Genomic DNA, 17227 nt, shown 5'->3' with positions numbered 1-17227 from the left:
GATTAGTGACGTGTCTTCAGTCGTGTCAAATTTTCAAAGGTTAGGAGTAAGGAATGTTTCTTTAATTACATCATTTTGTTTGACACCCAGAAAAAAATGTTGACGAAGTTTGAAACAAAATCCGCTCGTGTAAAAGGGCTATCCTTTCATCCAAAACGACCTTGGGTTCTTGCAAGGTAGAGGGCATGAATTTTCACCATTCGTTATTTTTTATTATAAATTGTTCAAATATACTTCAATAAACGACACATATTTCATTGATATTTAAGAAATAAATAAAATATTGCATGAATGAAAATTTCTTTACAGAAGATTCATTATACATTTATTCCATGATATGATCATGAAATGAATTTTTATTATATTTTACTGAATAGTAATGGAAGGAAATAAAAATATTACATATTTCATATTTTTAAAACAATTATGTTTATATTGAACTGTTCAGTTTAACAAAAATGTCAATTTATATGTTATAGTTTACACAATGGAGTTATACAGTTATGGGACTACCGTATGTGTACCCTGTTAGATAAATTTGATGAACATGATGGACCTGTTCGTGGAATCTGTTTCCATAGTCAACAACCATTATTTGTGTCTGGTGGTGATGACTATAAGATTAAAGTATGGAACTATAAACAACGCAGATGCATTTTCACCCTATTAGGTCATTTAGATTATATCAGAACACTTGTATTCCATCAAGAGTACCCATGGATTCTAAGTGCTTCAGATGATCAGACTATCCGTATTTGGAATTGGCAAAGTCGTACTTGCATTTGTGTCTTGACTGGGCACAATCACTATGTTATGTGTGCACAGTTTCACCCTACAGAAGACATTATAGTATCAGCTTCTTTAGATCAAACTGTTAGGGTATGGGACATATCTGGTTTAAGGAAGAAAAATGTTGCTCCTGGGCCAGGAGGCCTGGAAGATCATTTAAAAAATCCTGGTGCAACCGATTTATTTGGTCAAGCTGATGCTGTGGTAAAGCATGTCCTTGAAGGGCATGATAGAGGTGTTAATTGGGCATGTTTCCATCCCACATTACCTTTGATCGTTTCTGGAGCAGATGATCGTCAGGTTAAAATGTGGAGGATGAATGATGCCAAAGCATGGGAGGTAGATACTTGCCGCGGACATTACAACAACGTTTCTTGCGTTTTGTTCCACCCTAGACAAGATCTAATCCTTTCTAATGCAGAAGATAAGAGTATCCGCGTCTGGGACATGACAAAACGCACATGCTTACACACGTTTAGGAGAGAGCATGAAAGATTTTGGGTTCTTGCTGCTCATCCTACTTTAAATCTCTTTGCTGCTGGTCATGATTCTGGAATGATCATTTTCAAACTCGAGAGAGAACGACCAGCGTATGCTGTGTACGGAAACGTCCTTTATTACGTAAAAGAACGTTTCCTCCGAAAATTAGATTTCACTACCTCAAAAGATACATCTGTTATGCAAATACGTGGAGGTGGAAAGACACCTCCTTATAGCATGTCGTACAACCAAGCTGAAAACGCTGTTTTAATTTGTACAAGATCGCCTAACAATATAGAAAACAGTACTTATGATCTATACATGATACCTCGCGAGGGTGATTCGAATACCGATGCTGATACAAAACGGGCTTCTGGTGTCACTGCCATTTGGGTTGCTAGAAATCGGTTTGCCGTATTAGATAGAGCGTATTCGGTATGTATTTGGAAACAAATTCAAATGGCTTCAAAGACGATTCTAATTGATTAAATGTTTCTTGCAGTTAGTCATCAAGAACTTGAAAAACGAAGTTACGAAAAAGGTGCAGATTCCAAATTGCGATGAAATATTTTATGCCGGCACGGGGATGCTTCTTTTACGCGATGCTGATCAAGTAACGCTCTTTGACGTTCAGCAGAAGAGAACACTAGCAGAAGTAAAGATCTCGAAATGTAGATATGTAGTTTGGTCGAGTGATATGTCTCACGTTGCTCTACTCGCGAAGCATGCCGTTAATATTTGTAATCGTCGATTGGAGTCCCTTTGCTCCGTACACGAGAACACTAGAGTGAAATCAGGAGCTTGGGACGATTCTGGAGTATTTATTTACACTACCAGTAATCATATTAAATACGCAATAAACAACGGTGATCACGGTATCATCCGCACATTAGATCTACCAATATACGTAACTAGAGTCAAAGGCAATCAAGTTTACTGCCTGGACAGAGAATGTAGGCCGAGGATTCTTCGAATAGATCCGACAGAATATAAATTCAAACTAGCTTTAATCAACAGAAAGTACGAAGAAGTTTTACACATGGTTCGCAACGCAAATCTCGTTGGCCAATCTATCATTGCATACCTACAACAAAAGGGGTATCCTGAAGTTGCCTTACACTTTGTCAAAGATGAAAAAACTCGTTTCGGCCTTGCACTCGAATGTGGAAACATCGAAGTCGCTCTAGAAGCCGCGAGATCCCTCGATCAAAAGTCCTGTTGGGAAAGCTTGGCCCAGGCAGCCTTATTGCAGGGTAATCACCAAGTTGTGGAGATGTGTTATCAGAGAACTAAGAATTTCGAGAAGTTATCGTTCCTTTACCTTATAACTGGCAACTTGGAGAAGTTACGTAAGATGATAAAGATCGCAGAAATTAGAAAAGATGTGTCTGGACAATACCAGGGTAGTTTGCTACTTGGTGATATTTATGAACGCGCAAAGATTTTACGAGTACGTATTCGACATCTTCCACTGCAGATTTAATTATTTCTTTTGGGAATATTCATTTTATCTTGTGTTACAGAATTCCGGCCAAGCATCTTTAGCTTATGTAACAGAGAAGATACACGGCATTTCATCTGCAGAAGATGATATCCAGTATAGTTCCATGAGTGAAGAACTTTCTGCCCTTGAAAAAGGAGCAGTATACCTGCAACCTCCAGTTCCTATTCAACAAGCCGAAAATAATTGGCCACTATTAACAGTATCGAAAGGTTTCTTCGAGGGTGCAATGTTATCACGCGGGAAGAGCCAAGTAGCTGCTGCTTTGGCTCCAGAGGATGATAACACTGTACCTGCCGAAGGATGGGGTAACGACGAAGAGTTAGGAATTGACGATGAAGACGGTATCGATATCGAACAACCTGCCGAAGGTGAAGAGAGCGCTGGATGGGATGTTGAAGAAGTGGATCTACCGCCAGAGCTTGAAACTACAGTAACTGCAGTGGAAGATGGCTACTTTTCACCACCAACGAAAGGAGTACCACCAACGCAACATTGGATGAATAATTCCCAGTTAGTCGTGGATCACATACTAGCTGGATCATTCGAAACTGCATTTAGATTATTGAACGATCAAATCGGCGTGGTTGAATTTGGGGCTTTCCAAAGTCTCTTTATGAATACTTTCGCACGGGCTCGAACATCATTCGATACGTTACCAAATATACCTTCGTTGTATGGATATCCTCAGCGAAATTGGAAAGATACAAATCCCAAAGGTGGTTTACCAGCAATTGGGTTACATCTTACCGATTTAGTTCAGAGACTACAAGTATGCTATCACTTGACAACTGGCGGAAAATTCCCGGAAGCAGTAGAAAAGTTTCAAGCAATTTTGCTGAGTGTACCGTTATTAGCAGTCGAGACAAGACAAGATATTGCTGAAGCACAACAGCTAATTCAAATTTGCAGAGAGTATATCCTAGGTTTGAAGATGGAGACTGACAGGAAGAATCTTCCTAAAGCTACTCTATCTGAACAAAAACGAATCTGCGAAATGGCAGCCTACTTTACACATTGCAATTTGCAACCAGTTCATCAAATTCTCACTTTAAGGATAGCTGTAAATATGTTCTTCAAATTGAAGAATTATAAAACTGCTGCTTCCTTTGCGAGGAGATTACTTGAGTTAGGACCTAAACCAGAATTAGCACAACAAGTTAGGAAAATTTTACAGGTATGTGTTTCGTCGTATGTACTCGTTAGCATACGTAAATATAACGTAATATTTTATTTAATTTTTCTTTCTTAGGCATGCGATAAAAACCCAGTAGATGAGCATCAATTAGCGTACGACGAACATAATCCGTTCTCGTTGTGTGCAAGCACGTTTGTTCCGATCTACAGAGGCAAACCGGAAGTCAAATGCCCGTTATGCGGTGCAAGTTATTTACCACAGTTTAAAGATACAGTGTGTAAAGTCTGCGAAGTTGCATTAATTGGTAAAGAGTGTATTGGTCTGAGGATAAGTCCTATACAATTCCGATAATTTTTTGCTATATTTTTCCATTAATGTACCTAGCAATGATAATCTCATGATCATCTAAAAAACTGCAATGCATTTTATGTTAACACAGTATCTCAATTTTGCTATTTGTTAACTATGTTAGTTGTAAAAGGTATTCTGTCATTCCAACAAAGTATTGTAAATATCATGAAACATAAACATATTACTAAATCTTACAAACATGTTTCCTTCAGTGATTTTCCGAAGAAAAGAAGAGCAATTTTGTACCACATCCGTATTGTTATTATGAATTCATATTAAAACAATACAAAATATATTTTAAAAATATAGTGTTTTAACAAATTAAACTTCAGTAGATTATGTATGATTTTAATAGAATTTTGTATACTTGTTTCAAATATCTCTGATTTGTATAATTTATCGTGTGCATATTTAATAAATATTATTTTCAAGCGACTATGTATAATATTCTTTTCGTTACGTATTTCGGACAAATTTAGCATTATTAAATATAGAATGATTCAAATTAATTAGAAACGGTTATTGTCGAATTATTACAAAATAAACAATAGATAACACATATTGGGTGTGTTTGATTGGATAACGATACGACGATACCATGACGACATATTTCAACAAGATAAAACATCGGAAACGCGAGCTTTTACAAACCGTTCGTCCCGTTTAAATTTGAATGTAAAATCGAGAATGTTGTGAAGTTAATGTAACTTTTATACTCATATAACTAAAATCTACTGAATAAAAAGTTTTCTTCAACTAGAGAAATTCCCTCCAAAATTCAAAACTTTCAAAAACGCAGCACAAGGAAATGTAACTCTATTTGAAAAGTTTTTGAATTGTTTTTAATAGACGTTGACTATATTAGATAAAAGCAGTTATAATTTCATCGTGAATAATTGTTTAAATAAAAATATTGCATATTTCATTATAACTCACAAAGACGATAGAAACGATGTTAACGGTAGACGATGATATATTCGAAATCTTATTGGTCCGTCGAGTTCACACATTATTCTGGCCAAAGATTAGTATTAGCACACTGCAATACAAATTATTATGTTATAATCGTGGATAAAATTATATTTTATATATAGAATAATTTTACCTACCTATAAATGATAATTATTAAATAATTACACTACAAATTTTAGTTAAAATAAAATTCTCTACGATTTAACTCAGTCACTGATAATGTAATAGACAGATGCGTACCATACAAGGGAGTTCAGCAAGATCTTGCGATCGTATTTAGGACGTTCTCATCAAAAATTTAGTTTTAAACATGGAAATAAGCATTTTATCGAACAAACTTCTAAAAATCCCCAGACTAAGATGAGTTGGTAACATATGCGGTTGTTACCGACGCAAGTTGTGGGCAATGGCGGACGAAGATTGCGGAGGCCGCTTGTGCGTGCCGTCAAACTACTGATTGCAATAGTTTTTTTCGGCAAGTACTACAAACCTCTTGTTGTATGTTCGCCACTTTTGCCTGACCCGCCTATACATTACAATCCATGTAATTTGTACAGTGGTTATCAGTGCATAGTGAAATCTTTTATCGCGCCGTTTTTCGCCCGTTTGACGGAAGTTTCAAAAGGGACGTGAGGCTCTTCTCGTTTTAAAGCAATCGCGAGAAATGTCGAAAGATTAACCTCCAGTGAAATATACGATCACGACCGTTATTTGACTGCAACGATGATTGTGCAACGTGAAAAATATATACACAGCCGGGCCATTGGTGATCGCTGAGCGGGCACACTAGAAGACGTGAGACCAGTGCCGTAAACATCGTGAACGTAAATATACGGTGTGCGTCTCTGTGTACGTGTTGCATTACAGACGTCTACTAAATCGTATAGAATTTTTGTAATTTAGGACTTTTCTTAAAAATTATTCGTTTGGCTTTAAGTTTGCCCGAACTATTGGTTAAGACTTTATCGAAAAGACGATCCGTGAAATACGACAGATAAAGGGAGGTTAGAATCGAGACGTACGATATCGACGGTACTAAGAACATCTAGAGTAGTAAGTTTTCGACGAGTGTGCGAACTTTCGAATTCATTCAACTTGGGGGGAATACGATTCGCGAATATCGAAGTTACCGAAGTTTGAAGATAAGGAAGGGCGCACTATCTTCGAAACCATCGGGCGTCCTACTGCTCTAGGGGTAACTCGGTGGTGCATAGTCGCGCGGGTATGAAAAAATGATGTGATCGACGGTCATCATGGCGGCACCCATGCTAAAGTGGAAGCGGATCACAAATCCGACCGGGCCCCAGCCTAGACCCAGGCATGGGCATAGGGCAGTTGCTATTAAAGACCTTATGGTTGTTTTCGGCGGTGGAAACGAGGGCATTGTTGACGAGCTTCATGTCTATAACACGGGTAAGTTGCATCGCTGCTGTGCGTCTTTCGTGCGCGCCGTTCTTGATGATTCCCGCGATCCAAGATGGCGGCATACGTTGACAAGACGGTCACCGGCCGGATCACCGTAGAAACACGAATTATGTTCATGTCAGATGCCTTATGACGATGTATTCTATTTATTTCGAGTATACCCAATTTGTACGTGTTTTTCTGAATTTTATTTGACGAGGATCATGGTAGTTTCATTGGTAGAATTGGCGCGGTCTGTCATTTTTCATGTTTATACGCGCGGGAGCGGCCATTGCTGTCCTGTACGCCCCACCACTGATATGCAACGCGCTGCGTTTCCCGTCATTCCACGTTCACGCTTCGCCTTTCCTTCTCTTTTTTCCTTCCGTTCCTATTTCTCCTCCCACTCTTTCATTTTACGTTTTCACATCCCTTCTTTATCACGGATGCGCACGGCATCTCTCTCTTTTGCTACGTTTACTGTTACGCGCGTGCGTATCTAGGCGCGCACTTTATGTTCAATTTTGAAATCTTTTCCCGAATTACATTATACATGTTACGTATACAACTTATTGTATAAACGTAATAAATATCACGATGCATGTTAATAAACTTGTTCCTAATAAAATACTACTATTAAAAATATAAATAATATTAACAAATCATTATAAATTAAATCGTTAGATACGATACTTCGTGAATTTTATATTTCTTTTAAATTAAAATTAGAACCTTATGTTTACCGTTTTGATTTGTTTATGTATTACACATATTAATTGAAGTTGAAAATAATAATTGATCATTTTTTTTTTATATTAAATTTGTATATATTTTTTGCAGCAACGAATCAATGGTTTGTACCATCAACAAAAGGTGATATTCCACCTGGCTGTGCAGCATATGGATTTGTTGTTGATGGAACCCGAATTTTGGTTTTCGGTGGTATGGTAGAATATGGAAAGTACTCGAACGAACTTTATGAACTTCAAGCAAGCAGATGGGAATGGAAGAGATTAAAACCAAAGCCACCAAAACATGATCCTCCGCCATGTCCACGACTGGGACATAGCTTTACCCTGATTGGTAACAGGGTTTTCCTTTTCGGAGGTTTGGCTAACGATAGCGACGATCCCAAAAACAATATCCCAAGATATTTAAATGATCTGTATACTCTTGAATTACTTCCTAATGGAGCAACGGCCTGGGATGTACCGCAAACGCACGGACATGCACCACCACCCAGGGAGTCGCATACCGGGGTGGCTTACACCGATCGCAACACCGGGAAATCCTGTCTGGTCATTTATGGTGGTATGAGCGGCTGTCGTCTGGGTGATTTATGGTTTCTTGATGTTGATTCGATGACCTGGAACAAACCAGTAGTCCATGGACCTACTCCTTTACCACGGTCTCTCCACACTGCCACCTTAATTGGTCATCGAATGTACGTATTCGGAGGATGGGTACCGCTTGTCGTCGATGATGTTAAAGTTGCAACTCACGAAAAAGAATGGAAGTGTACAAGTACATTGGCTTGTTTAAATTTAGGTAAGTTAGTATTAAAATCGAATGAACTTTTTGGATATATTATATGTTAATCGCGTTTAAGAGAAGAATCTTCATCTTATTTCAGAAACGTTAACGTGGGAGCAATTGACAGTCGATTCTCTGGAAGAAAATGTTCCTCGTGCTCGTGCTGGTCACTGTGCAGTTGGAGTGCATAGTAGACTGTATGTGTGGTCTGGTCGAGATGGATACCGTAAAGCTTGGAACAATCAGGTTAGGGTTAGTTCTTATAATTAGTTTTCATTATGAGAATAGTTTCATCCATAATGCAGTATGATGTAACTTGTCTTCAGGTTTGCTGCAAAGATTTATGGTACCTCGAAGTCAGTAAACCACCTGCACCGTCCAGGGTGCAATTAGTAAGGGCTTCTACGCAAACGCTGGAAGTCAGTTGGACAGCAACGCCGTCCGCGCAATACTACATACTACAAATTCAGAAATACGATATGCCTCCCGCAACAACTGGCACATTTCCTACAGTTAGCACACAGACCAGCACCGCACCCACCACTACCCCGGCAGTGGTTACGCCTGCAACTGTCCCTGTAACATCTCCGCCCATTACAACCGTTGCTGCTCTTCCATCAACTACAACTTCTGCCAGACCAACCCTAGCACAGACTCCTGTACGAATACAGTCGACTGTACAGAGCCCAATACAAAAACCGGTATCGTCGCAAGCCGTAACAAAACCAGCGAGTCCGATGACACCGAGAGTAGCTGGAAACCTTATCAGAATTCGTTCCCCGATCGTTACTTCAGCACCGGTAACTACCGAACCACCTACACCCCCTAACACTACAGTGGCAGGTCAAACGCCAGCTGCTATGTCAGGAATTGCTGCCCTAGCTGCAGCGGCTGCCGCTACTCCTAAAATAAGTATGAATAACGTACCAATCCTTCCACAAACTACCGCCAATACGATTAGAATGAAGAACGTTCAGCCTGGTCAGCAAATACGTTTCGCTGCACCCGGCGCAACAGTGCTGAGAACTGCTTCTCCACAACAGAGTAAACAAATTATCCTTCAGAAACCGGGTCAGAATATATCCGGTCAGCCTCAAATTGTACATCTTCTTAAAACCGGCCAGGGAATGGTAGCGACTGTGCCTAAAGTCAGCCTCATTCCCGGCAAAACGGTTCAGGCAACAGGTGCGAAACCCCTTAACCAGGGGCCGACGATATTAAGATTAGTCAATCCTAATACCGTAGCAGGATCTAAAATTCTCACTACCATGAAAACGTCTAGTATCGTTGCCATGAGCAAAGGTCAAAACATCAGCGGCAAGCAAACGATAATGATCACTAAACCCGGAGGCAATGGCGGGTTGGTTGGCCGTAATCAAATAATCGTCGTGACAACGGGCTCTGGTTTGAGAGCTGTACAAGCTGTCACTACCTCTCAAGCCGGTAGCGGGCAAGCGGGCAACATCACCACACCCGTCAATGTTTTACCCCTGTCCGCTACTAACCATGTGACAAATCAACAAGGAGTAAAGATGATCGTTGTTTCTTCTGGAGCAATGGGAGGTGGAACTGCAGGAAAGCCTATCACCATCACGGTTCCAGGCCAGGGCGGCGTACCAAAGACGGTGACTATTGCAACCAAGGGAAATCCACAAGCCATCTTCAATCCCGGAAAGAGTCAGATCGTTACTATGCCACAAATGCAAAAAACACCAGAGTCTGTAACAGTGTCCGGTAAACCCGTGACGTTGCAGATGTCTGGTGGAATAGGTGCAAAAACAGTTACGCTCATGCCTACAAGCAGTTCGATAGTAACTACTTCGAGTACATCGGATGCGATAGACACAAGTAAAATGTTATTTGTTCCATCGCAAAAGCAACCATCGGCTTCATTAGCATCCACTTCCGATGGTCCTGCTACGACGGATGCAGCATTGGCTGCATTAGCTGCAGAAGCAGGTTTGATAGATCCAGTTCAGGAACCGTCTGGAGGTTTATCTTTCATGGTGGCTGCGGACGATGGAGCAGGAGATGGGAAAGTGGAAGATAGTTGTAACGGAAATGAGGCCACCACAGCGGCTGCTTTGGTTTCTCAGATGGGAGCCGGTGAACCTATGCAAGTCGACGGGGATGGGAATTTTGTGATTCCTCAGGTTGATGGTCCAGCAGATATTCTTTTGTCCGAGGACGAGGAAAACGATAAAATTGATTTGGAAGAAGATCCGGCGCCAGAAAATCAAGAAGAACCGGCAGCTGTAGAGTCTGCGAATATGGAGGAAGATATTGGTGCTGCGATCACAGAGGACGTTCATATAGAAGAGAGTACCCCAAAAGAGCCGGAAACTTCTTCGGAAGCAGTTTCTGATCCTCCCGTTTCAACGAGCACCGCAGAAGAAATTCCACTAGAACCAGAACCTTCTGTCGATTCTCAGCCGGATGAAAGTGAAATACCTATGGAAACTACCAACGAGCCGGAACCAACGAGTGAAAACGATATGCAAATTGTAACCAATCCATCGTCCGAGGAAGCTCTACCTAAACCTGAAGTTTCTGGCATACAAGAACCTGTGGAAGCTCCGTCGGAAGAAGCGTCAATGCCGGACGCAACGGAGCCGCTAGAAAATGAAACTGAACAAATTGAAAATAACGATATAAAAGATACGCCTATGGATACATATAATTCTGATCATGAGAAGTCACCCGCTGCTGAACATTTATCACCCGAAGATAGTATATCGCAACTTTCTCAGGAAGACAGTCAAGACGCTGAAAAGGAAAAGGATGACGCCGTCGAGCCAGCGATGGACCTGCCTGAAGAAAGTTCTTCAGTGGAGAAATTGGAAGACACTGACGAACCTATGATTACAGACACTTCCTTACCTTCTACCGATGTAAATATGCCAATAACCACACCCATCATCACCCCTGACATGCAAGCGAAAGCAGACCACTCCGACGAGCCGATGGAACAAGAGAAAATTCCTGAACCACCGACGTCATCCATGAACGGTGTTGCACCGCTTGAAAAAGAGCTGGATATTCAAAAACCAATGACTCCGATAAAAGTGGAATTGAAAGAGGAGCCTGTTAAAAAGGAAAGTTTAAAACAAGACAAAATGAACGATAGTAGAGCGGAGAGTGGAGATGATTCTACCGCATTAACTACATTAGCTACAGCTGCCTTAGGTTCAGCGGAACAACCAATGAAAGTAAAAATGGAACAGGTAAAACGATATATTCTTATGTCTTTGTTTATATTTGAATATTTTTATATAATGTATTTTTTCTTTAACGTTTTTCTATAGAACGACGACGAAAAGAAGGAGGTAGAATGGTACGACGTGGGTGTAATAAAAGGAACAAGCTTTACCGTACAACACTATTATTTACCTGGTGATGAGCCGTTAGATATAACGCAACCACTGACTATGGATATTTTCAAAGGGAGAAGCAAGATTGCCTTAGAACCTGGAACTGCTTATAAGTTTAGAGTTGCCGCTGTGAATAGTTGTGGAAGAAGTGCTTGGAGCGAGGTAAGTGACCTTATTAAGAATCTAACGAAATGATTCCATAAAAAATCAGAATGTTCAACGCGATATAAACGGTTTTATTTAATTTTAAGGTGTCTGCATTCAAAACGTGTCTTCCGGGTTATCCCGGAGCACCTAGTGCTATCAAAATTTCCAAATCTGCAGAGGGTGCTCAAATATCTTGGGAACCGCCATCCAGCAACGTTGGACCTATTCTGGAGTATTCTGTCTATTTAGCAGTGCGGAGTGCTAGTACTGCGTTGAATAATGATGGAGAACCGAGGACTATTCTATCGACTCCAAATCAGTTAGCTTTTATTAGAGTCTATTGCGGTTCAAATAATTCCTGTTCGGTGACTAATAGTTCCCTTAGTGCCGCTCACGTTGACACTACTACAAAACCGGCCATAATATTTAGAATAGCAGCACGAAACGATAAAGGATATGGACCAGCGACGCAAGTCAGGTGGTTACAAGGTTAGTTTAGAGTTTTCTTAATCACGGCAGATGTAGATACAATTAACATTCTATAAAATATATTTGTATCGTCGTAGTAAAATTGTATCGCCTTTGGTGGTAATAATCAAACAGTTAATTATATTGAGGTATCGATAGTTAAGCTATCTTTTATCAGCAGATCCAACCACTGCTGTGAAGAGCAACCCTCAGGTGAAGAGACCTGGTACAGATATACGCTCACAAGCAAGCTCCCCACAGAAGAAGGTGAAACCAGAAACACCAAGTGATAATTTTTCGTGAGCCTGTTTTCCCTTGGCCTCTTACAGCCCAACTATCCAAACAGCGCTACTCATTATTTAATTTCCGCTGGTACACACGCCTAACAACGATAATGAAACAGTGTATTGTTGAGTAAGCGACGTGATATGCGAGTAAATGAAAGAAATGAATGCACGATAAAGAACGATGGAAGAGGTGTCCATAGCTAGATTGAGGTATAAACATAAGGGTTAAAAAGTATTTTAAGTGTTCTATACGAATACAAGGTCTTTCTGTACCGCGTTTTCTGACTCACCGTTATTCTCCTATTCCTTCGCGAATGCGCGACATTTTTCTGTAAAGATAACACGAGTACTGTTAATAAATGGCAAGGTGGTTATTTTGGAGTTAAACAAAGTTTTTTCATGTTTACAGTGCTTTCTATGAATGTGGTAACATATCGATGATGGCTACACTTGCATCATTTCTCATGGCAAATAGTTTCGCCCAAATATTGACCACCTTCACTTTTATTTTCTAATACAAAGATTGAATATAACTACTGATCGAAACGAAACGGTGAAACGGAATTTTTTAGTTGATTTATATGGAGCTCCTGATAAAAGCTTCGTTCAAAGTTATTTTAGTTAATTCGTACTTTGAAAATTTTTTCATCGTTACTGGGATATATATATATATGCGTATAGAGTGTCTAACGTTTTGAAAATCGGGAAACTTCCTATTACATTCAAATATTTATTGTAAATATTGTAATTGGAAATACTGTATCTTCTCAGAACTTTGTCTAAAATTTCCTCTAAAAATTTGTAATACGATGCAAGTGTATGGAACAGAAGTTTTGATCACACCATCCTTTTCTGTATAGAACATCGGTGCTACACTTTACTCTGGTTACTTTTGTTACTGCCAATTGCAAGGAAAGCATGGAATCAATGAGAGAAAGGAGCACGTATTAAAAAGGTTTTTCAAACAGATGCGATACAAATTTACCTTTGCGATTTTGTTGTTGCTTTCAATAACGATGCAGAGATATTTTGTATAAAAAAAAACGAAATTGATTTAGTAGAAATGCACATATTGTTCTTGAAAATTATAATTTGATTTCAAAGGCGTTGATATTTTAGGGAATAAAATATTTGAAGAAAGTTAAGAATATTTTTAGATGGCAACGAAATAATTATTTGAATAGTGTATTATTATAATATATTATATCTAATATAAAGTTAAACTTTTAAGATGCTAAGTCTAATTAGCATAGAGGAAAAAAATTTATATAAAAAAAAAAAGTAATACAGTCACGCGGTAATGCATTATGGAACGATATACATCCTTAGTTGTCTGGAGCATAATATATTTTAATTAAAACATTTAGGAAGCTTTTTAAACCGAGATTGGAAAAGCCAACAAATTGCAAAAGCTGTCTCGGTAGCTTGGGGCTATGTTGACATTGCAATAATTTAAGCGCACATTTTACTTTTAGATTATCAATACACCCGTTTTGTTATTTGCTTGTAGCTTAAGCATTAACACAGCGTTTTAAACGCTTAATATTTACGCTAAATTTTACATTAACAATACCTTATGAACTGGAATTCAAAGTGTGTTGAAAACAAAGTAAACGACCTTGAGAACTAATAACTTTGTATTAATTTAGGACGCGATATAATTTCTATGTAAATTCAAAATATGATTCGCATTCAATGTCGATGGAAAACTAAAATATTTTTTAAAAAAACGATGCTACGTATGTTCTGCTTGTTATCGAGGATATTTGTACGACTAATTTATAGAAAGTTATTAGTTCTTTCACTTTGATTTGTAAATTTTGTTGACAGGAGATGACACTAGACCATACTGGAATATTAGTTCATAATTATCATAAACACTGTGCAGATAAAATATTTTGACATGTACGTGTATGTGGTACTATGATTTTGTTCTTTGTAAAGTAACTCTTAATGCATTTATACTTTCCATGGAATATCCAAATATATTGAAAGGAAGCTATGAATAAATATAGAAAAAAAAAAATCATACATGAAATACTCGTTATTTCGCTATAGTGACATTTATAATAAGGATCTGTACTTAAGCTGTAGATACATACATCTTTAAAACTGTAACTATACTAAAATTACTAAACAAAAATCGTATATAATTTCATTTTTTACCATTCAAATAACAGTGTCATAATCTGTCTGTTGTATGCTTGACAACTTACAATGAGATTAATTGCTTTGGGTAATTTGGTATTGAATAAAAGAAACTTCTTGATACATTCGTGCTGTTTAGGTTCTTGTTAATTTTAGTATAGGAAGTTTTGGTTGTTTAATCATTATTAGTCGATTTAAAGAGGAATTACATGTACAATGTTACTATATTAATTGAGAAGAATTGCTAGGACAATGTAACGAGTGTATAAAACACTTTTAAAGTATTTCTATCATAAAGCAAGCCTGTAAAATATTTCATCTCTCTGCTCTTTTTACACTTGTCTACGTTTACGCGTGTTGCCTTTCTGTTGATCGATACCTCTTGGCAGTAACGAAAGCAAATATCACACGAACACAAACGAGTTATGTTTTTTTCTTAGTTTGCTTTACCGTAGTATACGAGGCAAAAGAGTTTAACAATTAAGAAACCATAGTCTCAGACGATTGCAGTATATTCTTTTGTTCTCTTAACGTATGAGCTATGTTCGAACGGATCGATGGAGATTGGTATGTGTACATTTTAAGTTGCAAAACCGCGTTCAGTCATGAAGCATTGGAAAAAAAGTAAACGGCAACATCGGACCACGATTTTACTATAGACTCTTTTTCTACGTGATTAGAACATAAAAACAACTTTAGTATGATTGCAATTTGCATGAACGTACGTGAAATACGAAACGTATAAAAAGCGAATTATACGCATTAGAGGAATTAAAAAAAAAAAAAAGAAACAAATGCCGCGATAAATGGTCTGCGAGAGTCTCGCATCAGCGGCGAAGCCTCTTTGCAAATATGGCGTGTTTACGCAAAAAAAAGAAATACGGATCATATTGCACTGCACTCAACCTGCAATGATTACTGAATAATATACATTTGTATTTTTCGACGAAATTTCACGTTCTCGGTATACGTGTCACTGCGAGCAATTTTAAAACTGTTTTTTAGTAATAAAAATAAAGATTCGTGTGTAATTGATCCTTTCCAATAAGGTACTAAAATATTATTAGGTAAAATTGAGACGGTGCGTACGAGAAGAATGATTCAATGATACAATTTTGGAAACTGACTATGATTTAAAATGTAACGAATCGGAACGACTTCTCGTACATATCTTCTGAAGATTTACCGAATTTTGTAAATAAATCATTTGAAACGTGTTAGATATTCTCAAATGTTTAAAACTACATTTACAAAATTAGTGTGCCTGATCGCAGACCCGGTATCGTTTAAGAGAGATCGAACAAACATTTACAGATTCGAATTTTGTACAACAAATTTTGCGTTGGTACATCGTTGTGAAACAATTATCGCTGATAATCAAAACGCCTGCACATAGAACAAATTATGTACTTTTTTAAAAACCGTGTCGCACATTTTGTAACATTTATTATTTCGGGGGAGATAAACAACGTACTTTTATAGGGTCTGCGATTTAAGTAAACGAAAAAGATAACGACGCGCGATTTAAACGAGTATTAAATATTCATTTCATCGAGTAATACCATTGTTCGATCGTGTTTGTTCAGACTGTCTTATATACACGTTAAGAAGTCATCAAGAACATTCAACGTTCTGATATCCGATTGCTTTGCATCGACGCGAGACATGCAGGTTAATTTCCGAGCTGATTAGTGCAATATTTTCCTATTGCGTTTTAGACATCATTGGACGTCCGACACACGTCGAGATCTGATTGTCAGATACGATTTAGTTAACCGTGGATCGCAGAGAAGAGTTTCAGTTGCTGTTGAAAAGGCGCAGCTTCGTAATTGCGAGAGAATAATAAAAAAAACAAAACAAAACGGAGAACGAACGAAAGAAAACATGAATTTCTGTGTACAATTCTACACGCATTTCCGATCAATGAGATGTATCGATCTGTCGTAGCGGAATAGAAACGAGTAAAAAAGAAAAACTTTCAAACCTTACCGAAAGAACAAAAACACAGTGATCCCGCGAAAAAAAAAGAAACACCATATCGACCCAGAAAGTAATGAACAGATTGAAAAGACAATATTCATGTACGCAAAAATCGACATAAAATTACTCATAGTAGTCAGTACGGATGTATCTATATTATAGAAAAACGGTACCTTCGAGATTTTCTTTCCCCTTTACGAAAACCCATTTATGACTATATATATAGAAAGAGAGAAAGAAGGAAGATGCGAACTTCAGATATGAAAGAGATGCCGAGAAGTTACCGATTTTTCGACGATAGTCTCGTAAAGAAAACTGTGTACCTCTGATCGAATATCTTTTTGCGAAAAATGAAACGTTTCTACGCATCTCGATGTTAATACTACATGTTCCACCTGATTTTTTCGTTACATTGTTTGCATTGTACAAAATTACGCAAGGTTATGTAATTATGTTTTTTTTTTATAGCTTATCGTAACGATACGCGTTAACGAATTATAGCGGTAAAGACGAAGGCACGAAGTTGCGTGAAAAAAAGTTGGCAAGGTATACGTGGTTGGCTTTCGTTCCTTATCTGAAATAAACAGCTGTTTCGGTTGGTCGATGGTACCAGTTTTTTTTCAGAACAAGCACGGCCGTCGATCATTTAAAACGATAA

At 38.3% G+C, this 17227-nt stretch overlaps 2 protein-coding genes across 5 annotated transcripts; both read left to right on the top strand.

Annotated features, from left to right (window-relative positions):
• Positions 1 to 33: 33 nt before the first annotated feature.
• On the top strand, positions 34 to 4552 carry LOC122398032 (coatomer subunit alpha). The gene is made up of 5 exons (XM_043397623.1): positions 34 to 176; positions 480 to 1704; positions 1772 to 2719; positions 2793 to 3947; positions 4023 to 4552. Exons 1-5 carry the CDS (start codon positions 97 to 99, stop codon positions 4257 to 4259), a joined length of 3645 nt encoding a protein of 1214 aa, XP_043253558.1. The 5' UTR covers positions 34 to 96; the 3' UTR covers positions 4260 to 4552.
• A 1112-nt stretch (positions 4553 to 5664) lies between these two features.
• On the top strand, positions 5665 to 16432 carry LOC122398031 (host cell factor 1). 4 transcript variants are annotated; one of them, XM_043397622.1, is made up of 7 exons: positions 5665 to 6644; positions 7476 to 8183; positions 8269 to 8414; positions 8495 to 11392; positions 11474 to 11701; positions 11791 to 12175; positions 12336 to 16432. In XM_043397622.1, the coding sequence occupies exons 1-7, from the start codon at positions 6485 to 6487 to the stop codon at positions 12455 to 12457; spliced, it is 4647 nt and encodes a 1548-aa protein (XP_043253557.1). In that variant the 5' UTR covers positions 5665 to 6484; the 3' UTR covers positions 12458 to 16432. The 4 variants fall into 4 exon arrangements, with proteins under 4 accessions (XP_043253557.1, XP_043253556.1, XP_043253555.1 ...); XM_043397621.1 differs by having other exon boundaries at positions 12333 to 16432; XM_043397620.1 differs by having other exon boundaries at positions 8269 to 8420.
• Positions 16433 to 17227: the final 795 nt, after the last annotated feature.

The sequence above is a fragment of the Colletes gigas genome, unplaced genomic scaffold, assembly GCF_013123115.1.
Source record: "Colletes gigas isolate AHSC1104 unplaced genomic scaffold, ASM1312311v1 Colletes_gigas_Sc00010, whole genome shotgun sequence".
Lineage (NCBI taxonomy): Eukaryota > Metazoa > Arthropoda > Insecta > Hymenoptera > Colletidae > Colletes > Colletes gigas.
This window is presented reverse-complemented; position numbering and strand designations above follow the sequence as displayed.

Bases quoted from the DNA above. Each gene is read 5' to 3' on its own strand.
- LOC122398031 (XM_043397618.1), top strand. From the start codon at position 6,485: ATGGCGGCACCCATGCTAAAGTGGAAGCGGATCACAAATCCGACCGGG. The intron at 6,645-7,475 runs GTAAGTTGCATC...TATTTTTTGCAG, and splicing joins GCTTCATGTCTATAACACGG to CAACGAATCAATGGTTTGTA. The intron at 8,184-8,268 runs GTAAGTTAGTAT...ATCTTATTTCAG, and splicing joins ATTGGCTTGTTTAAATTTAG to AAACGTTAACGTGGGAGCAA.
- LOC122398032 (XM_043397623.1), top strand. From the start codon at position 97: ATGTTGACGAAGTTTGAAACAAAATCCGCTCGTGTAAAAGGGCTATCC. The intron at 1,705-1,771 runs GTATGTATTTGG...TGTTTCTTGCAG, and splicing joins TATTAGATAGAGCGTATTCG to TTAGTCATCAAGAACTTGAA. The intron at 3,948-4,022 runs GTATGTGTTTCG...TTTCTTTCTTAG, and splicing joins AAGTTAGGAAAATTTTACAG to GCATGCGATAAAAACCCAGT.